The 22,824-nt window shown below is 32.8% G+C and overlaps 3 protein-coding genes across 7 annotated transcripts; 2 read left to right on the top strand and 1 right to left on the bottom strand.

Moving 5' to 3' along the window:
* Positions 1-587: 587 nt before the first annotated feature.
* Positions 588-7,999, bottom strand: LOC123920028 (nuclear pore complex protein NUP96). Of its 4 annotated transcripts, none has more exons than XM_045972115.1 (6): positions 7,845-7,999; positions 4,748-7,327; positions 3,685-3,808; positions 2,140-2,288; positions 1,546-1,643; positions 588-1,057 (listed from the first exon to the last, which is right to left on the bottom strand). In XM_045972115.1, the coding sequence occupies exons 2-6, from the start codon at positions 7,247-7,249 to the stop codon at positions 862-864; spliced, it is 3,069 nt and encodes a 1,022-aa protein (XP_045828071.1). In that variant the 5' UTR covers positions 7,250-7,327; positions 7,845-7,999; the 3' UTR covers positions 588-861. The 4 variants fall into 4 exon arrangements, with proteins under 4 accessions (XP_045828071.1, XP_045828068.1, XP_045828069.1 ...); XM_045972112.1 differs by having other exon boundaries at positions 7,851-7,969; XM_045972113.1 differs by having other exon boundaries at positions 4,748-7,280; positions 7,845-7,965.
* Positions 8,000-12,042: 4,043 nt separating this feature from the next.
* Positions 12,043-17,822, top strand: LOC123921948 (uncharacterized WD repeat-containing protein C17D11.16). 2 transcript variants are annotated; one of them, XM_045974692.1, is made up of 17 exons: positions 12,043-12,201; positions 12,298-12,420; positions 12,533-12,708; positions 13,339-13,418; positions 13,507-13,602; positions 13,707-13,830; positions 14,247-14,305; positions 14,383-14,454; positions 15,467-15,537; positions 15,666-15,762; positions 16,069-16,143; positions 16,349-16,447; positions 16,635-16,778; positions 16,862-16,891; positions 16,981-17,043; positions 17,160-17,237; positions 17,329-17,822. In XM_045974692.1, the coding sequence occupies exons 2-17, from the start codon at positions 12,308-12,310 to the stop codon at positions 17,407-17,409; spliced, it is 1,458 nt and encodes a 485-aa protein (XP_045830648.1). In that variant the 5' UTR covers positions 12,043-12,201; positions 12,298-12,307; the 3' UTR covers positions 17,410-17,822. The 2 variants fall into 2 exon arrangements, with proteins under 2 accessions (XP_045830648.1, XP_045830649.1); XM_045974693.1 differs by having other exon boundaries at positions 12,045-12,201; positions 13,339-13,415.
* Positions 17,823-19,683: 1,861 nt separating this feature from the next.
* LOC123881712 (cytochrome b561 and DOMON domain-containing protein At2g04850-like) lies at positions 19,684-21,436 on the top strand. Its single transcript, XM_045930444.1, has one exon. It carries the CDS (start codon positions 19,895-19,897, stop codon positions 21,116-21,118), a length of 1,224 nt encoding a protein of 407 aa, XP_045786400.1. The 5' UTR covers positions 19,684-19,894; the 3' UTR covers positions 21,119-21,436.
* The last annotated feature ends 1,388 nt before the right edge of the window (positions 21,437-22,824 follow it).

The following is a 22,824-nucleotide window of genomic DNA, read 5'->3' as shown; positions in this document are numbered from 1 at the left end:
TTATCCAACAAAAAAAAAATGACATTTAAGTACAAGATAACCATCATGATTCATGCCTAAAAACTCAAGGAAATTCATGTCATCTTGCTGCTCTTGCAAATAAAATCTGGTGCCTCTGATTCTGGCTTTGTAGAAAAGAAATGGAAAGATTGTACCAAACAAAAACAAAAGAAAAGAGAGAATTTTATCACCTTCTTATTAAGAACAAAGAACCCTAAAATTCCTGACACCCAAATTATTCATCTATGAAACAATGATATCAAAATTGTTTTGCGGCTTTCAAATATCTTAGTCATGCGACCAAACCCACAAAATAACTGAAGTAAATTGATCAATATCTATTGTAGTTCTGGGGAAGATTAAAAGTTTGGTTGTTTGTGGTGCACATGGATGTGTTGAAACTGTGGGGAAAAGAAGTTAGCCTGCTATTTATGGGCCACGTTCATGGAAGATTTGTTTAAGAGATTCAATGATATGGTAATCATCCAGTGTTGATTGTTGAACGCATTTTAGATGCTAAGTGTTAACAGTAGCACAATGACAGGGAGATAAATGGAAAAGGATTGTCTACATAGTGTACAATTAGATTTGGTAAAACTAATTGATCAAGTGGTAAATATGGATTGTTCACGGAATCACGGTGCAAGACTTGAAATTGAAACACACTATTTCACCGTAGCCTTCGCCTATGGCATTTGCACTATAAGTGATGACAAGCCACCAGCATTGGCAAATAATGTTCCACGACAAAATGTTTCAGTTGGTAAACATACAAAATCAATGATACAATTACATATGGCAGCATATCATACTTAACATACAAGACCAGTATAAAAAGCACACAAATGGAAGATTGTAGAGTTAAGCTGGAATCTCTGACAAAAAGCTGGTAAACAGATACACTGCATCCTGCAAGTGACCGGAGCGTAAGTCTTCAGGAATGGGAGCACTGAAAGCAGTGTTGAAGCAACAAAACTGCTCATCGCGTGTGGCACCCTCACCAACAGCAGATAACAGCAAATCACATATTTGGCTTGCCATTTTTGAATATGCCACTCTGCAAAATAAGTAGGAAATGTGAATAAAGCAATTAAAACATTATCGCAAGGGATTAACGAATGAATATCCACATATCAAAACATACAGTAGAATGCATATGAAAGCTTGATGGCTTATTCATTGTATTCTTATTTGAATATTAAAAAAATGTATGCAGGAGTTCCAACCAATTATGAGTAAATAAAATAAAAACATACAGGTGCTGAACATGTTCGAGTAAATGATATGCAATTTTGAAGCTGTTACAAAAATGTGAAGCTTCAACAAAATTTACAAGTAGAAATGTAGACATATTGCTGCATCATCACATTGTGTTTTCTTATCTTAACAAGTGTCATAGAAGAGAAAGTTATCTTAGACAAGTATCTCAGCCAACCTACAAAATCAGAATACTAGATGTACAACTTCTTTAAAAAAAGGTCCACCATTAAGTACTGGCAATTATGGTAAATGATTTTCACAATCATGCAAAAGGACAATATATACCTTGCATCAACAGGTAATCTGGAACCCCAAACAGCCAAAGATTCATTTAACTGACTGACAAATTCCTGACATGCAGCATTTTTACTTTGAAGAGAATCCTGAAACATGAAATTTTGTGACGTCAATCAATTAAACAAAAAATAAATAAAAAATCATCTCATTATAATTTACAAAGTGATTGCCTACTGCCTACTCTCCTGATCAAGAAATATAATTATAACTCGAAAATATGTCATTCTTGTCGAGCTTTCCTATAACAAGATTTTGTTTTCTTATTGGTGAACCATAACAAAAACAAATCACAGCATTAATCTAACCTCATAAAACATATCTTCTTAAGCCTAGTAATGATTATCTCATATATAGTTTGCCACAATTAGGAAAATTTTAAATGACTGTGTTACAGGCATTACTGTCTCCTGCACCAATACTTGTGCAGTTGTTCCATTAAATATATGGAATGATAAATTCATATTGTTGTACTTTCATGTTTCGGGTTCAGGTTCAAACTAGTTGAAATTTTATTTACAGTTCACTATTAACTACAAACCAATGAAACCATACAAGACAGAAATAAACAAGCATTGCCCATACCAATTCAGTCATGGCATTGGTATCTCCCTGAAGTTTGTTTCTCATCAAATAAAATGAAATATAAATTCCAGCTCCCAAATCCCAGTTTTCAATTTCAGATTTATAGTCCTCCATTGAAGTTGCAATCCTCCATATCTCAGCGTGTTTGGCTGCACAGTATATATTCAAGAAGTTAACTATGATGCACTATTGGACTTTTCTGGAATTAAGAAAAATTCTAGCAATTAGTTTCCAGGCAATGAAAAGAAGATGAAGTACAAAAAAATGTAAGTTCTGATGATGCAGGGCTAAAGGAGGCGGGGAGAGATTTTACAAGTAGTTTCCATAGTGATTATCTTTTGGCACTTTTATGCAGTCCGTAAGATAATTTCATGGCAATTTAGAGAAAAATAAAGTCCAGTCAGGATATTGTCTGGATAATGAAATATCTGGAAAATTATTTGTATGCACCATAGAAGGGTCAGATATGTGCAAAACAATATATAACAACATACTATCAATTATGAATATTATGCAACATTCCAAAGATTATCCTGGTTTTTCCAAAGCCTCAACCTTGTAACTTTTGGGTTACGTCGTAGGATAAATGCCCAGGCATTTTGAGGGTCCAGAGTAAATTGGTACAAGAACGTAGACCAAATACGATCACCGTAGAAACGAAGAGCAGAGCAAGATGCATTTAGGTATTTCATAAAGTATTATATACTCTATAGTATAGGGTATGATAGAATAGAACATTGGAATTGCCTTCCATTCTATAGATAAAGAATCGTATATCTTCAAGTAGAGCCAATATTACTGCTTGAATGTTTAGAAAAGAAGGAAACATCCTCTGACTTTACTTGATTACAAATATTTGTGCTTATACAGCCCAAGCATTAGCTGCTGAAGCTCCTTTATGAAGTAGTCCCTCCGGTCTTAATATATGTTTGTAGCGAGTTTCACTCGCATCTTCAACAAGGCCTTTTAATCGATTCCAGCTGCTGGAATCGCGGCCAGCTCGCAAGGCCACAATTCCCGAACAGGGAATTGAGAAATGGCCTTGACACTCAAATAACTGACCAAATTTGCAGCTTTTGGTCTAACTTAGCCTATGATATCAATTACCACTTACTTCTGTAAATGTAAAAACTTATCCCCCCTCTTTAGTTGGGCTCGTTCTTTCAATGGCCTCTTTACTTCTATAAGCAAAAGTCAAAGTGTATTTAGTCCAAATATAGACCAAATACACTTTGACTTTTGTTTATATTTAAGACCGGAAGGAGTGGCATTTAGTTGATTAGTATGGAAAATCATACATCCTAAAGTTGGAGTATTATTTTCAACTAATTAATAAAGAATCCTCAATGCAACAACTATCTAATGCATGTTTCTGAAAGTTCAAATACTCTTGGCAAATCTAGCTCATATATGATTCATACAAATTGTGAAAAGCATTGGTCAAAAAGAGTTATAGCACCTAAAAAAGTACCAAGATGTAACGTAATAAAACCTACAAACATTTAGTGTTACTTTTACCAAGCAATATACATATAAACGACTTACCTTGCAAGAATAACTTATGAGCAACTGAAGTTATAAAAATAGTATGAGCTTTTTGCCAATTTGCACACTTAAGAAATTGCTCAAGGGCTTCTGCGAGATCCCCATTATAATTATAATATATTGCCTGCACCACAACAAGAAAATCATTTAAATAATAAAAAAAGTTTCTCGATGAAAGAATTCAGAACTTCCAGAAGCCTAATGCAATTGTCCACCCCATTAATCGGTGAAGAACACAATTACGACAACAAACTAATGCAATTTTAGTCAGAAATTGATCATTCAGTACCCCTATGAATAATAAGCTTTGTATAAATCTCATAGGTTCTAAAAATCCAGTCAAGCCAGGTAACAGACATTATTTTTATAAATAACAATAGCATCACAACAAAATAAGATATGATCAGATGATTTTTCATTTACAGAGAGTAAAGTTGAGGGGGTGGAGTGATATCACTCATCACTCAATATTGGAGGAACTTTTAAGAGAAAGATGAGTTTACAAATTTTAAATGCATTGGCTAAATTATTCTTGTATAGAATGAAAAATTGTGAAGTATAAAAACTAAATTAGTCCTTCCTCTCAAATAAAATCCCTCTCACTCCCTTGTGAACCAAATAAACAAAGAATTATATCCCCCATTAAGTAATATCTCCCATCCCGTCTCCTCATTTGAACCCAACACTGCCTAAAGTAATGGAGTGAATCACAAGGGCATGCGCTCAAAAGAATGGGAAGGAATGGAATTCCATCCCCTTCTTTGGAACAGAACTCCATTACCTTTTGAGTTTCCCCGTATTCCATGCTAATTTTGGGAAAACAAAATTTGTGTATTTGAGGGGAAATGATTCCCCTTGTGTTGTAATCTCCTCCTATCTAAAGTCCTAAACAAGGTTTAGTTATTCCCCTTCCCCTTATGGTCCGCCTCATTATATGTCAGTATGTCACCCTCGTACTGAGTGAGAAAGGCAGTTAAAAGGGTAAAGCAACAAATTATGCATGTCATTTTATTCTTTAATAATTATAAAAAATTAAGAAGCCATAAATAAACATGTTGCATACCAAAGCCTCGTGCATCCATTCTTTGGGAATGCCTAAATCCTCAATGAAGCGATACTGAGATTCATCTGAACTCCAAGTTTCACAGTATTGGAACAATATTTCACGAATCAGATTTACATGAAGATATGGATAATCTTCCCGATGAGGCAGGTGAAGGGCCACATATATGGCCCAGTGGACTTTCCCTAAGCACAACAGCTGAGATACAAATCCCATGTCTAGAATATGAAGATCATTAGAATTTATAACACCCACTGCTTCCAAAACTTCACGTTGGTGCCAGATCATATGATAGTCAAGTGGGTCAGGGGATGATGAGAAGGCACTAAACATAGCCCTCAGAAAGCTGAATTCTGTCTCTTCACTAGCATGAAGAAGCATGAGATAAAATGAAATGTCAAAGTGTTTATCTGCTTTCCAACTGGCAACCTCCTCTGATGTTCCTTCATCAATAAAAAGTGGAACAGGATATGGGGCTGTTCCCTCATCAAGAAAATGTTTATAAGTCTCAAAAGCAGCTGGTAACGAAGTGTCAGCAGGTAATTTGTACCACATTAATAAACCTAAGAACCTCCTCCAGTCAATTTGAATATCATGCAATGCATCATGAATATTTCCCGCGAGAAGTTCATAGAGTCTCAATCTGTCTTCTTCAATAAAATTAAAATCAAGCCCTTTATTCCTCCAAATATCAAGTTGCTTTGCAACATCAGAGCGATTCAGAGTAGAACCGCCAGCCTGACTTAACAAACAAGCCAACCTCACGTCTCCTTTGGACACAGCCAACTGCACTGCTTCATCCAATTGCCGCCCAGTCAAGAGTGTAAAAACATGTTGCAAATAGTGAGAGTCATCTAGAGAGCTTATTTGGTTTTGGACATGATAGGAGACACTCTCTCGCAACCAATAACTGAACTCTGCTCTTCTCATAAGAGGGAGCGCTTCTTGGTCAACATCTTGATCAACTTCCTTTATATCCTGCATCATATCTTCCTCATTGTCAGCACCCAAAGATTCTATTTGACACTTCTGTTCTCTCTCAGAAAAAAGAACTCTAATTAACTCCCAGGTCATTACTTGGTGTGTCAAACCTAATCGGTTTGAGGAAGGTAAGCCAGGCACACTCAATTGCCTCTCAATAATATCACAATATTGATGAGAAATCTCTGATAGGTTTGTACGATTAGCTTCGAGCTTTTGAAGTGCTAACCTGTAGGGACCAAAGTCAACCTCATTCGTCACATGGTCTATTCCTTTGTGAAAATTTAATGGAGAAACCAAAGCATGGTCAACAAGTTCTTCACTCACTTTTTTATTTTCATCCCTGACCAAATTGTCAAAAGCAACTTTCTCCAACTTGACAACAGATGATAATAGCTTGTGATCACCACCACTTCCTACAAATGCACCAGAGTGTACAAGAATGCCATTTGGTCCCCACCCAACACGAAATGACTTGCCCATAAACAGACCAGCATCAACTATATTGTGAGCATAGTTTCCAGATACAGGCGTTTCATGCTTGAGGTCCAGCTCAAAACCCTGCGCTTTTACTGTCCTCAGAGGCGTGCTCTTATGTTGCTGAACCATCAATATGGATCCAGGAGAATTTGAATCAAGATTCCCATGCTTATACTCAAGTAATGGAAATGGAGTATTTCGAACAACTGGTGGAGTAGATCTATTGGTCGTGAACTGAGCAGAACTTTTCAAAGGCCTCACATGCTCCTTAACAAAAGATGATTTGCGACCCAAGTCCTCCATCTCTTCTTCATCGGGAAACATCAATGATCTCATTTCTCTCATTTTAACAGGATCGAGCCTAAGATGGGCAGGAAGAGAATGAGAAAGCTCAATTTCATCGATATTTGTCGGCGATTCTTTCTCAACATCATGTGCCTCAGCATCATCCATAACAGCGTCCTCTTCATCATCGTCATCAAACCCAAATCTACTGAAGTGTTCAACTAAGAATTTCCACTCACAAGTTACCGGATCAAAGGAAACAAACCGCGCTCCTTGTCTCTCCGTACTTTGTTTTAATTTTTTCACTAGAACATCGTCGCGGCACTCATTAGACTTCGACTTTCCACTATCTAGTACCAAAACCACTTCAGCTGCTTTGTTAAGGCCCTGACCAACTGCAGGCTTATCATTCTCATCCTCATAAACTACAACATCATGCCTACGGAACTTTACAATGTCATCTAAACATAATCCTCTTACATCAGTTTTATTAAGATACTTAACATATCCATAACCAAATCTTCCGACAGTAAAATCAGGAACACCGCTGCAATAACCGGGGTAAAGGGCCTCACGGGCCGCTAATTCCTTCAAAGAAGGTTCAGTATAGTAACCAGGGGAGTGTAGGCTTGGCAATGAAGCTTCAATTTCGGTCATTATCTCGTTTGTTGAAGTAATGCAGCACTCAGAAACCCTTCTTTTTTTGTAACTATGCACAATACAAGAATCAAATATGCTTCCCACTTCACATTCCATCACACAGCCGGTTCAAAGCGATGACAACACCCTGCGTCTTGAACATCGAAATTTCAAAGCTATTTCCCAAAACAGTCTCTAAAACAGAAAAAAAGAAAAAGAAATTAACTACATGAGGAAAAGCAATATTGCATGTTACATTATAGACCCATTATTATCAATGAAGTTAGTGATAACAGGTTAGTCGGTTCTGCGGTTACAAAATTTAATTTTGAGAGAATTAATTCTGTGAAATAGATTCCAGCTAAAAGTGAGTCAAATGTAAAATGATTTAATTTAGCCGCCGCGAGAAACCAAACATCTCAAAATGAATTCTACACCTCTATAATCAATTTTTGACTATTCCAAAAGTAGAACCAAACATACACTAACAAGAAAACTAAAATTCGATTTAACATATAACTATACTTAACGAATCAGACTAGTGATAGTATCAGATAATCATTTGGTTGAGAATATGAAAATTATCAACAAATTCAACAATCATCGAAATCGAATTTATTCAAATTAACCTAGTGAACTTCAGTAGCGTAACCGTGTAGTTAATAAGCTTGCTGTAGAGAGAGAGAGAGAGAGAGAGAGAGAGAGGACTCACGGTGACGGTGACGGTGCCGGTGCCGGAGTGAGGACTGGTGAGAAAACTCACCGGGCGGGACGAACAAAGAGGTTTTAGAAGGTTTCGATTTTGCATTCAGAAGTTGGGCTGCTTAGAGACCCAAGGATTCGGAAGTTGGGTTCGTTAGAGGCCCAATTTTAGAGAGATGCAGGGAACCCCATTTTTTTCATATCTACACCTTTCTTTGTTTTTTTTTTTTTAAACCGACGATATCATTTGTGCAAAAATTTTTTTTTCCATTTGTGCGCAACTGCATAAACTAAATATTTTTTTCATACGCACTGATTAGGGATAGAACCCACCAAATAGTTAAGAGATTCGAGTATCTACCACTTGTATCACACTATGTTGGTTCATATCTACACCTTTCTTCTTCTTCTTTTTTTTGTTACAACTAGTCCCACACCCGTGCGATGCACGGGTGTTATGCGGTATTTTATATTATAATGTTGAAAAATCATTCGTATAAATTGAAACAATAAGTATTATGAAAATTATAATAATAACATCAATAAAAACAAAATAATAATAATAATAATAATAATAATAATAAAGTGATGTTCCTTAAAAAAAAAATAATAAAGTGATGTAAATATAAGATAGATATTAAAGATGTGTTTATACATTTCGAAAAGATTACAATGGATCCTATTGCATCTACCAAAATAAGTTGGTAATCCATAAATTGTCATGTCACTATGAAAACGGTTTATGGTCATACTCATACACTGTGGTTAGATTAGTGGTTGCACAACTATCTAGGAATTATATATATCGATGCTTATACATTTAAAAAACTTATTTATACATCAGATTTGAAGTTACTTTGGTATCTTCTTCATTAACATTGATTAGCAATATCTTTAACTCATTCTTCAAAATAACTATGGAAATGACAACATATAATTGACCATGGAAAACAATCGATGTTGAAACATAAGTTTTTATTTATATTATAAATCTCATTGGAGGATTCTGAGTTGGATAAACTACTTTATTATCTCTTACAAAAAAACTACTGTATTATCGAATTTGATATTTATATTAATTTGAAACTTATTGGAGTAAAAATAAACCAACTTAACTCATACTCAAATATCGAATATGATAAAAATCATACAGGACATAACAACCATTAGTAAACTTTATTTTATCTATTTTTTTTACTAACATTAGAAAGTAGTCCTGACAATCGACCAACTCTTTATATTTACAAAGATTGGACAAAAGATTATTAGCAAAAACATTAACCTTTTTGAAAAAAAAACAATAAAATACAAAAAATAATAAAATGAACAAAAAAATGTAAATGAATAATAACCCAAAATAATAATAATAATAATAAAAATAAAAATAATAATAATAATAATAATAATAATAATAATAATTACAATTAGTACCCCACATTAAATGAATGTAAGTGGATGATATGGCTAAATGAAAAGTTTTCATTGGTTTGTGGATTAGGGTTTAGATAGACAATTCCACAACTATCTAGGATTTATATATATAGATATCTACACTTTTCTATTACATTAAGGTTGGTTTATCAAAAAATAGTAGATAACTAATAAGTTAGTTTTAATGGATGAATTTATAAAGAATAATATAGTTGATTGAATTTGTAGTGTTTGATAAAATTACTCGTCAAGACAACTAAGAGAAAAAATGATAAGTCGTAAGTTTTAAACTATAAGCTAATTATCGAAATAAGCTATAAACTAATAAAATTTACTTATAATCTCATGAGAAAAGTCGATTACTAAACAAGTTTTTTTTAATCATATGAACTTATAAAATATAAGCTAAAAAATGTGTCTTATCAAACTGACAATTTGGTTGTTTGACAAAAATAATTGATGGCTGATAAGTTAGTTTATAATGGATCAACTTATAATAATTATTTTTATTTTTTTTTAGGTTTTAGCATTGATAGTTGTAGAACAATTATATCAAGTAGTTTATAGTTTTTGAACTAACTTATAAATATAAAAAAAACATAAATTTGAGAGAAAAGTAAGTTATAAACTATAAGATGCAAAAAACAAACTATAAACACGTGAGAATAAAAATGTTACCAAACGAACTTTTTAGTCATATAAACTTAAAAATTATAAGTTCAAAATCAAACATTGTCAAATAAAACGTTTAGAAGTTACTCCCCAAAATATTCTTATACTATTACAAAGTTCAACTTTTATTTAAACCACCAAATTTATTTTTAATGCAAATAGTAACATATTTTATGTTAGAAATATGATTAATGTGATTACACGTTATTATGAAAAACAAACTAACATATCAATTTAGCTTCCTATTTAAACAAATATCAAGATGAACATTACATCAAACTAGCAACCATAAACATATGTAGTTAAATTTTCTAAATTCTCATGGCAAAACTTAACTTTTTTCTTGTTTTGGTTGCTTCCATTTGCACAATAACAATAGCTTCAACCCCAACTGCTGTGATTGATTATTTGCATCTATGTGCAGATCATATGGGAGATAATTGTGGAAAACAAGTATATAATAAAATGTTTACTTTAAATCCAACTAATATTTCTACTGAATGTTGTTATAAGCTTTTTCAAACAGGATATTATTGTCACACTAAAATGACATTATATATTCTTGAAACTGATCCTCAGTTCAAAAATGCAGAATGGATTAATTATCTTACCACAGGTGATGAAATTTACCACAAGTGTGATCTTGTTACTAGACCTGAAAACACCACATTTTTGACTACATGTGTAGAACAAATAGGCGCACAATGTGGAAATGAAATTGTTAATGGTATAGTCAATGAAGCAGATGTAAGTGACATATGTTGTCAAAAACTTGTGAAAATGGGTGAAAAATGTCATATTAATATGGCTAAGTCTATGATTCGCACACCAGATATGAAGTATGTCGATGCAATTAAATTTTTAGAAAGGAGTATAATAGTCTTTGATCAGTGTAAGAGTATAGCATAAGAAAGTTTTTTGTGAGATTAATTACAACTACATGAAAACGAATTATGGAATGCAATTATATATTTATTATCATTTTAAATTTTTTGCAAATAAGCTTATGACGAATAAGCTAGTTGTTTGAATTTGTAGTGTTATATAAAATGAGCAGTATGTTGAACAAACTTGTAAATATAAAAAATATATAAAAAATTATGTTTAATCAATATTTTTTTCAAATAAGGCGACGATATAAAATTGAAAAAGAAAAAAAAAGTTAATTGAACTGGGTTATCATAATAAATATAAGTTATCGATTGTTAATTGGTCAAATGATAATTGACATTGGATTTTATAGAAAAGACCACAGTTTGATCCCCGCAATTGCAATCGCGAGGGGCTGAAATCACTTTATGCCAGAACAAACCTCCGAAGTCCGAATCAAATTAAGAGGTCATGTGGGTTGGATATTGATGGTGAAAATCCAAAAAAAATATTATAAACTCGTAAAAAAAAGTTTTTCCAAAAGAGTCTTATTTTTGTCATACGATCTTATAAGCTAAAAACTCAAAATTAGGCGTCGCCAAATAAAACATGTTGATATGTTAGTTTGTATTGAATGAGCTTATATTAAATAACTTATAAGCTAGTTTATTGTTTATAGTGAATAAATTGTTGATTGAATTTGTAGCATTTGATAAAGTGATTGAAATTCCGTAAAAATAAATAAATAAATAAAGTGGTTGAATTAACTTATAAATATTAATATATTTTTAAGGAATATTTCTTTTTTCAAGTAAAATGAAAACGTCAATAACATTGAAAGAAGAAATGATAAGGTTTTCTTCCTATATAAAAAAAATATTATCCAACAAGTATTTTTTCATCTTATAAACTAAGTAGTGACAAATTCAAACACTTGTAGAACAAATTATAAAATATTCACAAGTGTCTCTAATTTATTCGTCATTTTGATCATCAAAATTGTTTTAAATTAAATAGTCAATTTAATTCTTAAATATATTTTTGTTGGTTTATTTAATCAATAAAAATACTAATAAAAAGACATTAAATATGTGTTTATAATTTCGATACATCAAAGGACTATAGCAATAAACATCACACACATTTATTAACAAAACATGGGGGTGTATATAGCAGCTTTCAAGGTATCGGGCCTATATTATGGCCTTGAATCAAGGCCCATAAATCCTCACCGGTTTATTGAAGTAACGAAATAACGAAACTAAAAATAATCAAAACGGTTCATCCCTCTTCTGCCACCGCCGCACACAAAACCTCACAATCACTTTCTAACCGGTGACGGCGAAAAGCTCAATTTTCTCCGGCGAGTGAACGTTTTCTGTTCCGTGCTCCATGTAAGTATTGTTTCTCTATTCTCAATGAAACGAAGTTATTCATGTGAATTCATAATCAAACGAAGTATTTATACACTGTTTGTGTTTTGGCCGTAGAATCGCCGCCATGATTGTCGCAATTTCATGGATTCCGAAAGGTGTTTCGAAAGCCGAACCGGTTTTCGCCGAACCTCCTTCCAGAGAAGATATTGAAGAAATCATCTCCAACACTCTTGCAAAGTATATATAATATATAATACTCAATTAACATTCCACATTAGCATTAGCATAATCTTAATCAATTCTTATATTATTATTTATGTAAATTATGTATAAATTATTATCATTGCAGTGTTGGAGAAGAAGATGAGAATGAAGAAGATGATGCTAACAAAAAGAATGATGAAGTTGCACATGCTTTAACTGTTGCTGATGCAATTGGTAAACCGTCGAATGAAAACGGTGATGATATTACCCTTGCATTGAAGGATCTCAATATGGATAATTATGACGAAGAGGATGAAGAAGGTGTCTTTTTACTGTTTCACATACCTAATTATGAATGTCGAGCTTGTTTGAATTGACTTATTTGAGATCATCTGTTAGCATAAGTACTTTGAGACTGTTTGGGAGAACAACTTATGACATGTTAATAAGTTGTGTGTTTTCACCTTATTTTCATAAACTCTTATGACATGAGGTTATAGGAAAATAATTTATATTTTAGTATATAAATAGCTTATTTATAAGCCCTTATGCTAAAAGCTACAAATTAAGGGTCTGTTTGGATAAACAACTTAATTAAGTGCTTATAGTATAAATGATTATCATATTATGTGCTTATGTATAAGCTAGTTTTACAACAAAAGAAAAAATAAAGTGAAACTATATTTTGTATATAATTTATAAATTGTTTTCATCAGCTATCTTCGAGGGTTTATGAAAATATGCTAAAAACAACTTATGGACTTCTATAAACTGTTTCAGTAAATCCTCCCAAACAGTCTTACAAGTGCTCGTACTAGTAGGCAAATTCAAGTAAACCAATTCAAACAGATCCTAAGCTGTTTATTCGAACAGGGCCTCTGTCAACCTTTTTTTAAAGCTTATGTTTCTGCTGCTTATATTTATGCATGTTTTTATTTCTTATGACAATAGGATTTGAGTTATTCAGTTCTGGGATGGGTGATCTTTATTATCCGAGTAATGAATTGGATCCATATATCCAAAATAATAATGTGAGATAAGTTTTAATATTTGCATGGTTTGTTAGGTTATTTCGATTCTATTTATTTACTGAGATTATGTAATATATGTGTTATTAAGGAGAATTCTGATTCTGAAGATCTTGAAAACATGATTTATCCAACTGATTCAGTTGTTGTTTGTGCGCGTACTGAGGACGATCTCAATTTTCTTCAAGTAAGTTAGTTGTTCTCTGTGACTACAAATTGAAGATGATATATCATTGTTGTTGTACTCAGCTTTGAAAATTAGACTTATCATGTGTTTTTATGCTTTGGCAGGTTTTTATACTTGAGGATGCCAATACCCGCGATATGAACTTGTATACTCACCATGATATTATTATTCCGGAATTTCCACTCTGTACGGCTTGGCTTGATTGCCCCCTTAAAGGAGGAGAAAAAGGTCCAAACCCAATTAGTTCTTTGCTTGATACGTGTTGATGGATTGTTCGTAATATTTGAGCTATTCGGTCTTTCTATCTTCAATTTCTTTGCAAGTAAATATAGGGGCTCATAGAAATATTAAAATCTCAAGACAAACCTTAAACTGTGATAATGATATGTTCTGGTAATTTTTACCTTCATTTTAGAATGCCAAAATCAATAACAATTCATGTTCCATCTAGAGAAAAAAGTTGCAACTTACGATTCATTAGAAAATAAGGAGATTAATAATCGCGCTTAGTTGTCTAGTGTTTAGACTGTTAAAATAAATCTTCGAACTTTTGGGTAATAGCAATTTATGCTAAAAATTCAGGTTAATACCTGTTTGCCTTTGCATAATCTTATTATCTTAAAATAGTTTCATTATGATAACAGGTAACTTCTTGGCGGTTGGTTCAATGGGTCCATCCATTGAAATTTGGGACCTTGATGTTGTAAGTGTATCCAAAAGATCATATACTTCAATAGAGGCTTTTTTGCAGAATACATTGTAATTTTCTTTTGTTCTCAGATTGATGAGGTAGAGCCATGTGTGGTGTTGGGTGGCAAAGAGAAAAGGAAAAAGGGGAAAAATGGGAAAAAGGTTTGTTATACATTCTTGTTATTATCAATCACCATTAAATTATTTGGTTACCTCTTTTGTTCTGGATTTGCTGCTTACTTAATTGTGATTTAACTGTAGAAGTCACGTGCTGTTCTGTTGTGGTCTGTGCTGTTTGAAAATTTAAATGTCGGTCTTCTATAACTGTTGGTTGTCTATCTCAACACACCGTTTCCCATTTTTTGGTTCTAACTTCCAAGTTTTAGTAAAAAAAAAAAACTTCCAAGTTTTAGTCCTCCAACATGAATGTGAGGTTTATTTTTCTTCATAACACAAAATCCCCCTAATGTCGGGCAACTGAAAAACTGTATTAGATTGGAGGAGTTTGGAGGTCTTAGATATATTCTTCAAAACTAAAAAACACTTTTTCCCTCTCCTCCCAAAGTCCCCCCCTTGTCCTCTCCAAACTCTCAAATGGAGGCTAAAGTTTTGGTGAGTTGCGTGGTTATACATATTTGAGTAGCTGCATACTATGTGTGCATGTGTATATTATACTGCGTACTTCAATTGATGCTTTTAGTTTTAAATTTTTTTTCCCAAAAAAAAATCTTGATTCTTAAGTTTTCATATCTACCTTATACTTTGTGGATGAAATTTAGTCATTCACTTAAGTCCAAGTAATTTTGCTCTGTTGTCAGGGTCCTGACTTTTGGTTATTTATGAATTTCATAACTAACAACTTTTGGATTTTGAATAGTATTAGATGGAACTGAAAATATAATATAGATGCCATATACATATCAGGAGCAAAGCTTATTGTGAACTTCCATAATTTTCTTGTATAATTTGGTTATATTTTCTGATCCCATGCATGTCCCAACAGAACCTTCCTATCTAGATTTACTAACAGCTAATGGAAATCTCCTTTTATCATTATTTTATTTTATCCTTTTAGATTTAAAACAAATATTTTTTAGCCATTTTTTGATAAAAAATTGATTTCAAGCTATCATACGAATCTCTCTTTCTGATTCTGTAATTTGTTTGGTGATAGAAATCAGCAAAATACAAAGAGGACAGTCACACCGACTCAGTACTTGGTCTTGCTTGGAACAAGAAATACAGGTTTGATAAATTTGGATTGTGCTTCTATTTTCTCTGCTCTATGCTTTCTGGAACGTAATGGTTTTATACTTTTTTAACTCTCTTCCTTGACACCTCTTGAGTTTGACGAATATTCTTTAAAATTACAGCAACACACTTGCAAGTGCCAGTGCTGACAAGCGAGTGAAGATTTGGGATGTCGTTGCTGGAAAGTGTACTATTACAATGGATCATCACTCTGACAAGGTAAGACCCTAAGAATTAAGTTAGAATGCATAAAATTTTATGTGAAGCCAATTTATTGATATAATTAAAATCATCAGCTTCAAATTGAAATGCTCTATTAATTATGGATTTATAAATGTGATGAACAAATTTTCAAGTCCTGCTTTTTTGAGCAAAGTTCTATATTGTTGATAAGGAAGGTGGGACATACATGTCTCTTTTAATTAACTTGTAAAATGCAATATTCTATAATTTTCCGTCATCGACTAATTAAATTGTTTGAGCCAATTCTTATCTTGATTACTTTCAACCGACATATTCTTGCAGGTTCAGGCAGTTGCTTGGAATCATCATGCACAACATATCCTTCTTAGTGGTTCATTTGATCATACTGTTGCCTTGGTAATGATCCAATGTTTCTTTCTTACTTGGCTTTTTTATATTTTGTATTGATTACCTATCGTACCTTTTTCTTTGTTTGCAATATTCATGAGCTAAAAGAGACATTTATTTCCATTTTAATGTGAATCTGTTGGAACTTCAAAAGTGATATTTTCTGTTCAAAATTTCAGCTATCTAATGGCTTTAGTGCTATTAAACTTTGCAGAAGGATGTAAGGACGCCGTCACATTCTGGCTATACGTGGTCGGTCAGCGCTGATGTAGAGGGCTTGGCATGGGATCCACACACTGAGCACTCTTATGTGGTGCGTTATAGTTATTTCTGAGGCCTGTGTCCTAATAATATTACTTATAAAATTTCTGATAAATTAAACGTAGGGTCTAGTTCAATTCTTATTCTGTCAATTCTTATTCTGTCAGATGAATTTCCAATTTTGATTTCTTGGATGCATAGGGTCTAGTTCACTAATAGTGATTTAATTGTCCTGTTAGGTGAGTCTTGAAGATGGAACGGTCAAGAGTTTTGATGTTCGGACAGCCGTGTCCAATGCCTCAGCTGAGCAGAATGCTACTTTTACACTTCATGCACATGATAAATCTGTTACCTCCGTATCCTATAATGTGTCAGCACCTAATGTATGTATCTTCAACACTTTGTGATATTACCAACTTATATGTACTTAAGTGTAACCCTACCCTGTTGACATGATCTCATGCAGCTTCTTGCTACGGGATCCATGGATAAAACGGTAATAGTGAAGTCAATTTTGTTGTTTTCCTGTATTACCGTATGCTGCAGATTGGAATTCATTTAATTTTCTGCAATTATTTGTAACAGGTAAAACTATGGGATTTGTCTAACAACCAACCATCTTGTGTTGCATCTAAAACTCCAGAAGCTGTGAGTTTCTTCCCCCGCCCCCCCTACCATATACGTCAAATGTAAAGTATTTGATGAATCTTCACGTCTTTTGTTGAATTGAAACTCACAACTTCTCTTTTTATCGCGTTTGATAGGGGGCTGTCTTTTCTATCTCTTTCTCCGAGGACAACCCGTTTTTGTTGGCTATAGGAGGCTCAAACGGAAAATTACAAGTAAGTGAAAAAGGCAGATGGCAGTTGTCCGTTAACTTCAGTATTCTTAATAGTCCCCTCTGTGAAATTGATGTATCTAATTATTTTGCAGTTATGGGACACCTTATCTGATGAAGGTATCTCTCGAAGATACGAGCAATACAACAGGAATCAACCTCAATCTGGGGCCTGATATAATATTTGAGTTATAGTGATCCTTTCATCCCCTGCCCCATGAGGGCAATGTTTGGACTTATAACTACTCAACTGCAAACAATTGTGGTGCATGTTCGAATGTTTTGGATATCACTGTAAAATGTTATACTTAAGATTGAGATATTTGGTTTCTTTTTCTATATAACAAAGCTTCAATGCTTTTGGTAGTTTAGGAGTATTTAATTTTTTGGAAGGATATATTATTTAGGATGGATTGATAATGTGATTACCATTATCTAAATTTTGGAAGGATATATATATAGTATTTAAAGGTCGAATGGCAGGAACTTCATAGCACCTTGTCATAACAATTTTGAAAAGGAAGTTCTTTATTGAACTTGTTGACCACTGTAATGAGATTACCATTCTTATTGTGTGTGATTAGCAAGATGACTTGCAGCCTCTTTCTGCAGCCAATTTTTTATTTTTAGCTAAACCTATTCAATATAATAATGTAACTTATACTCTAATAGTTTCTTTTTATCATTTGCTTTTGATCTAAGGATTAGATTTGGTATCTTGAATAAGCAAAAAAAAAATAAATTTGACAAAGCAAAAACTTAATGAGCCAAAAGTAATTATCACAAGCATGCTTATGCAGATTTCATTATTTATAATGGCCATACACTTTAATATATTCTTTGTTATGGTGGCCCTACCTTTGTCTACATTAGAGTTTTTTCTTATTTAATTATTGTTTTTATGTAAAAGCAGTTATTTTTTGAAATTGTCCTATAATCCTATTGTCATGCCAGTAAAAAATTATACTCCCTCCGTCCCATTTTAAAGATATATTTGACAATTTCACACACTTTAAGAAAAGTGCATAAATAAAAGAGAGAGAATTCTATAATTACTAAATTGCTCTTACCTTTTTCATTACTAGTAGTAATGATTAAATTGGTTGAGTATGCCACGCATAAACAGGAACCCACATAAAGGGTAATATTGGAAAAAATGACTTTGAAAATTGTATATGTCATTTATTTTGGGACAAATCAAAGTCAAAAAAATGTCATTTAAAATGAGACGGAGTAAATACTTTTTTTGCTTCACATTTGTTTGAATCTTTATGTAAAAAAGTGTCATATTACTTTTTGAATATGTAAATGCCATTAAGTATTTTTAACGTATTGTTTAAGAGATAACTTTTGTAAAAAGTTGTATAATTATACTCCTCCGTTTTGAAATATAAGTAAAAATTAGTATATTTAGTTTAAATTTTACACAAAATATATTAATTTGTATTGATCAATATTTATTTATATTTTGAGACGAACAAGTACTTTAACAAATCTTTGACTTTGATTTTCAAGACAATTGCTTTTTATAAACTCATTAAACAGTGCATTTAGAGAATTTTTTTAGCACGACTCATTTAAATAGTACAAAGATCCAAAACATATGACATCTGTCTGTGATTATATTTTGTTTCTTTCAAAAACAAAAACAATTCTAAAATTCTAAGGTCACAGCTTAAATGATTTTGGCATAGCTTCAAAGCCAAGCACAATATCCAGACATCAATTAGCCATATCACATTAAAAATAATAGCTACCACAAAAAAGGAATAGGCCCACTAGCTAGACATAAGAGTATATCATATGATGTCATAGTGTCTTGTGTTTCCTATATTTCTAGATTATAAGTTCTAACCAATCACAATAAGCCAAAAATGTCAATTCCACTTATAAATGTGTACAAAAATTCTCCAAAGTGACAGCCTCCTAGTAATAAAACCATAGATTTCATGAAAAGAACATGATTGTTTGGGACATATGGATCTGCTACTGTAAACAAAATAGGCAATTTTCAGTCTCACTTGTTTTTGTAAAGAAATTAAATTAGTTCATCCATATTGGCAATAGAGAGAATCGAATTTGAGATCTTAAGAAGGAGCACACTCTCAGGTTCCAAACCAATACCACCAAACCAACCTAAGTGGCCGGGATTTTCAATCTCACTGTCGAATTTGACTGTGTTATTTTGTTTCCTGTTCTTTATTTTTCTTTATTGTCCATCTAGTATTATTTTGTCAAGGTGTTGGATCATTAGACTAAGCATTGTCTCTTGACATACAGTGTTGGAGCATCGTTCTCAACATCTTCATACTGGTGTGCCAGAATTTCATAAATTATCTCCGCCGTTAGTTTGAGACTGAATGGTTGAGATCGAAAACTGTTTAACACAATTACTATGCCAAATCCGAATCCGGTTATATGGAAGCTACATTATATGTGAAATTCATACAAAAACAGAAAACAGAAAAATCTCCACCAAACACATAGATAGAGTAGTATTGGCTTTCCTTCAAAGTTAAGCACAAACTAAATTTCCCTCAAAATCCATGATGACACTTAAACACTTTTTCTCTAAAAACATCATTACATAACACAAATCTTTAACAAAAGCCTTAACAAATATTTAACACTGCAACTGCAAACCAATTCTCCCACTACACCATGTTTCATGTTTATCACTTCCTCCTTCCACTTTCTCTATGGTACCTTCCTCTCACGGTTTTCTCATCTCACTGCACAACAGAAACTTCAACCAAAACCTTTCAAAAATGCATGAACCTTCCCACACAACAAGCATCAATAGCATGGACTTTCCACCCTCACAGCTCCACCTTAGAATTAATCTTCTTTGGCACCTTCATTTCACCTTCTGGTTGGGTTGGATTTGGCATAAACCCTACTTCACCACAAATGACAGGAACTAATGCCTTAATATGCTTTCCAGACCCGAACACGGGACAAATAGTCCTTCTCCCTTTCATACTTGACACCACTGTTAAACTCCAAAAATCACCACTTCTTTCTCAACCCTTTGATAATATCAATCTCCTCTCTTCCTCTGCAGCCATGTATGGTGGCAAAATGGCAACTATACATAACGGTGCACCTATTCAAATTTACGCCAAACTCAAACTCGAATCGAATAAAACCAATATCCACCTTGTTTGGAATAGAGGACTTTATGTTCAAGGCTACTCACCAACCATTCACCCAACAACCTCAATTGATCTATCTTCTATTTCCACTTTTGATGTTTTGTCGGGTTCAGCATCCTCGGCATCTCAACACACTGACATGAAAATGCTTAGAGTGGTTCATGGCGCTATAAACGCAATCTCTTGGGGTATTCTTTTACCTATGGGAGCAATAACCGCACGTTACCTTAGACACATTGAGACATTAGGCCCTGCATGGTTCTATGCTCATGCAGGAATACAATTGTTTGGTTTTGTTCTTGGAACTGTTGGGTTTGGAATTGGTATCCAACTCGGGCAAATGTCGCCAGGAGTTGAGTACGGACTCCATAGGAAGCTTGGAATCGCAGTGTTTTGCCTCGGAGCATTGCAAACTTTAGCATTGTTGTTTAGGCCAAATGAAAGGAACAAGTTTAGGAAGTATTGGAAATCTTATCACCATTTTGTTGGATACTCTTGTGTGGTACTTGGGTTTGTGAATGTGTTTCAAGGGTTTGAAGTGATTGGAGCTAGTAGGTCCTATGCCAAGTTGAGTTACTGTTTAGGACTTTCTACTCTTATTGGTGTTTCCATTGCTTTGGAGGTAAATTCTTGGGTGATTTTTTGTAGGAAATCTAAGGAAGATAAAATGAGGAGAGATGGACTTATTGGAACAAGTTCTGACAAAGGGAGCAGTGGTATCCACAATTGAGAGAGCAATAGTATTAGTAGTTGTCTAAGATTTCATAACTAGATATCTCAACATTAGATTAAGATCAAATGATTCATAAAAATAACCCGAGTTAGATATCAAATAGTTCGGTTCATATGCTATGTTTGGATCGATGAATTTCCTCCTTGTATTGTTTTTGTGTCACAATCGATTTAGTTCGGGTTTGAATGAATTCGTTTCTGTAAACAAAAAAAAAAATCTTCTGATTTTTGTTCCTACTTATAATGTAACACATTATGGATTAACAAGTATTCTAACACAACATAGCATTGTCAAAATTAACAAATTTGAACTGAATATGCATTTGTTGTTATTGGCTTTTGACGGTCATACTTTTTTTTTCAATTAAGATAAGCTTATAGTTTAAAAAACCGTTTATCATTATAAACTTAAAGGTAAGCGTTTATTAAAAATTCGAAATGTCTAATGACAAAAGTAATAAAAAAAGTCTCATAAATCATTGCTCAACGACAAAAAATGCCGAAATTATTAGGCTGGACGTCGTGATCCGAGTTCGAACTCGAGATCTCATAATTATGTGAGTTTAATTTAAATGAATTATCATTTCATCTAAGACCAAATAAAAAAAAGTAATAAAAAAACATTGAAAGTAGAAACTAATTCGAGAGTTGCTTAAAGCTCAAATCTTTTACCGCTCGTGATCAATTGATTGTTGGTATATTTGGAAATAATTTCTCAATGATAAAATTATTTCAATTAAATTTTAATATATTTGTTTTATAGTGTGAAAAAAAAAAAGTTTGTTTGGAATTTTATGGAAACATGGTCACTCACCTAACTTAATATCTACTTTTATGTGTACAATGCTAAGTTTCCAAACTCATTTTGTATTGAAGTGGAATTTTTAGGCTTAAATAGAAATTCTATTGTATTTCATTCTTTTCCTTTCTTTCTTCTTTTTAAATACATGTATAAATACAAGAGACACGATTGAGATGCACTAGTATAAAAAATTGTTATCCTGCAAACTATTAACATATACTGTTAAAAAATCTCACATTAGAAGTAATAATATACCAACAGAATATAACTTAATTAAACCTATGCATATCTTAATAACAACAAATTAAAAACTAAATAAAGATAAAAAAAATAAAGAATATATATCCGGTTGTGGACCTTAAAATCATAATCTCAAAAGAACAATTGGATAATCAAATCCAATTCCAATTGGTTGTTGATAGGGAAAAACTTTAACTTCTACTCTCGGCTCACCCGAAACACCACAAACAAATATTTCCATGAAATAAAATTTAAATAGTGAGCTAAAAATTCCATTTAGATATATTGAATGGCTTGTTCTGCCTTGGAAGTGATTTTTGATCACTTCAAGGTTACATGTAAATTGAGCTAAAAAGCCAATAAAGTTGCCTTCAACTAATCTAAAACAATGAAATGAAATTGTCAATGAAACAAGAGTGAGTTCCAAGATTTTACAAGCTCCATCAATAAGGAACTGATTTGGAAAGTGTTTGACAAATCTTTCATCAATAAGGAACTGTTTATAAGCTCCATCAATTAGATTTGGATTTATAATGTTATAATGTCTTGTATTACTATATTCTTAGATTATAAGTTCTAACCAATCATAATGTCTTGACTTTCTCATCTCACCTTCCACCGAAACATTTCTGAACTAAAAAAGTTCTATTTTTTTTTTTTTA

The sequence above is a fragment of the Trifolium pratense genome, linkage group LG4, assembly GCF_020283565.1.
Source record: "Trifolium pratense cultivar HEN17-A07 linkage group LG4, ARS_RC_1.1, whole genome shotgun sequence".
Taxonomy (NCBI): domain Eukaryota; kingdom Viridiplantae; phylum Streptophyta; class Magnoliopsida; order Fabales; family Fabaceae; genus Trifolium; species Trifolium pratense.
The sequence above is the reverse complement of the archived record's forward strand: the minus strand, read 5'-3'. Positions and strand labels throughout refer to the sequence as shown.

Excerpts from the sequence above, each read along its gene's own strand:
- LOC123920028 (XM_045972115.1), bottom strand. The coding sequence starts at position 7,249 with ATGGAATGTGAAGTGGGAAGCATATTTGATTCTTGTATTGTGCATAGT. Across the intron at positions 3,809-4,747 it reads AATGGATGCACGAGGCTTTG|GCAATATATTATAATTATAA; the intron begins GTATGCAACATG and ends GTTGTGGTGCAG. Across the intron at positions 1,644-2,139 it reads CCAATGCCATGACTGAATTG|GATTCTCTTCAAAGTAAAAA; the intron begins GTATGGGCAATG and ends TTCATGTTTCAG.
- LOC123921948 (XM_045974692.1), top strand. The coding sequence starts at position 12,308 with ATGATTGTCGCAATTTCATGGATTCCGAAAGGTGTTTCGAAAGCCGAA. Across the intron at positions 15,538-15,665 it reads GCTTGGAACAAGAAATACAG|CAACACACTTGCAAGTGCCA; the intron begins GTTTGATAAATT and ends TTAAAATTACAG. Across the intron at positions 17,044-17,159 it reads CATCTAAAACTCCAGAAGCT|GGGGCTGTCTTTTCTATCTC; the intron begins GTGAGTTTCTTC and ends CGCGTTTGATAG.
- LOC123881712 (XM_045930444.1), top strand. The coding sequence starts at position 19,895 with ATGTTTCATGTTTATCACTTCCTCCTTCCACTTTCTCTATGGTACCTT.